Here is a 1,445-nt window from a genome sequence, read left to right on the forward strand (position 1 = left end):
CTGGTGAAAATTTCATGTCATTAGCACCTCTAGTAATATATTTACTGAGAAAAATGGTGACGTGTTCAATACTTATTTTACCTGCTGTACATATGAGTGTTGGAAATGATAGAACGTTCTTAAAGAGACAATTTCAAGGAACTTAGACGTATACAGCATTTTCATAACTGAAGGTAACAGTTATGTGATTGTGATACAGAAATGAAGTATGTGCCTGAAAAATACACAACACCTGTTTAGTGAAAGGTCAGAATTAAGATGTTTCTAAGGGGATGCTTCCCCTAAATATAAAAATTAATCCAGATCAACGTTACCTGTCAACAGCATTGGACTGGTGGTAAGTGAAATCCCAGGGATTGGTGCTGCAGACGGACTCATCTCTGACATCCATATTCACGCTGGTCAGAATGTTGTTAATGAGGCTGAGTTCAGGATCACAAACATCTGCTTGAGGGTGTAAATTCCAGTCTTTAGTCTGGGTGTCTGTGGACTCTGTGTGCAGGTGCTGGTCTCTAGACCTGTTCGTTGGATCGACAGCAACATGACGTCCAGAAGCCTCATGGACTTGTAGGTCTGTCTGTTGTGGTCCTGGCTTTGAGGTAACGATGACAGTATATGAATTCTCCAAGTCATCTACTGGCAAGCTTAGCCAAGGATTATCAGGTGCTGCAGCAGATCGTTTCACCTTGAAGGACTCTACTTGTACTGTAGAGCTGGTCTGAATGCTTGAGTTTCCCACAGGCTGTTGATCCAACTCCTCCCTGTGATGCTGACCATCTATAATCTCCACCAGGCTCCTGGTTCTATCAGAACCAGAGTGTGAACTGAGGAGTGAAGGGGCTTTCCCGTCAGCTGAGCCCATCTCAGAAACAGCAGGTGATGTTGAAGGAAGACCCAGTTCTTTTTTTGTATCATCGCACAGAGTGCATCCAGGCTCAGAGGAACTGGGCTCACCATCACCAGGCATGCTGTTTGAGGAATCAGAGAAATGACTCTCATTGCCGCTGTGCAAAAACTCATACTGCCACTGCAAGGCAAGCTGAAGCTTTTCCTCCGACACAGGTCCAGATGAAATCAGGAGCTCTCTCAACATCAGGCATCTGATGAAGTAAAAATGTAAAACTGTCAGCAACAAGAGTGTCTCTGTGAAAGCTGAGCAAAGTTAAAATGATAAACTACATTGTTTACTCAATACAACATTCAAGTTACTACGAACATGATGTCCTGATGCATCTCAGTAATCCAGGTAAAAAATCAAAGGAAAAAAAATTGTATAGGTCTTCTGGACGGGTTCTTCTCTAATGAAACATTTCGTCTCTCCTCCAAGAGACTTCTTCAGTCTGAGAGTTTCAGGCAAAATTCAGGCTTTTAAGCCCAGCCTCCAGGTGACTGATACTCACATCACATGGCTATCGTTGACACCTAATTAACCCTTATTGTTAACA

At 42.9% G+C, this 1,445-nt stretch overlaps 1 protein-coding gene across 1 annotated transcript in view; it reads right to left on the reverse strand.

Annotated features, from left to right (window-relative positions):
• Window positions 1-1,445, reverse strand: part of LOC106530966 (uncharacterized) — a gene marked incomplete in the record, with an annotated part of 73,050 nt that overhangs the window by 31,818 nt on the left and 39,787 nt on the right. Inside the window, 1 exon segment of the mRNA XM_014026703.1 lies at window positions 315-1,100. Within this exon segment, the coding sequence (XP_013882157.1) occupies window positions 315-1,100 (786 nt within the window).

This window comes from Austrofundulus limnaeus, unplaced genomic scaffold (genome assembly GCF_001266775.1).
Source record: "Austrofundulus limnaeus strain Quisiro unplaced genomic scaffold, Austrofundulus_limnaeus-1.0 Scaffold583, whole genome shotgun sequence".
Classification (NCBI taxonomy): domain Eukaryota; kingdom Metazoa; phylum Chordata; class Actinopteri; order Cyprinodontiformes; family Rivulidae; genus Austrofundulus; species Austrofundulus limnaeus.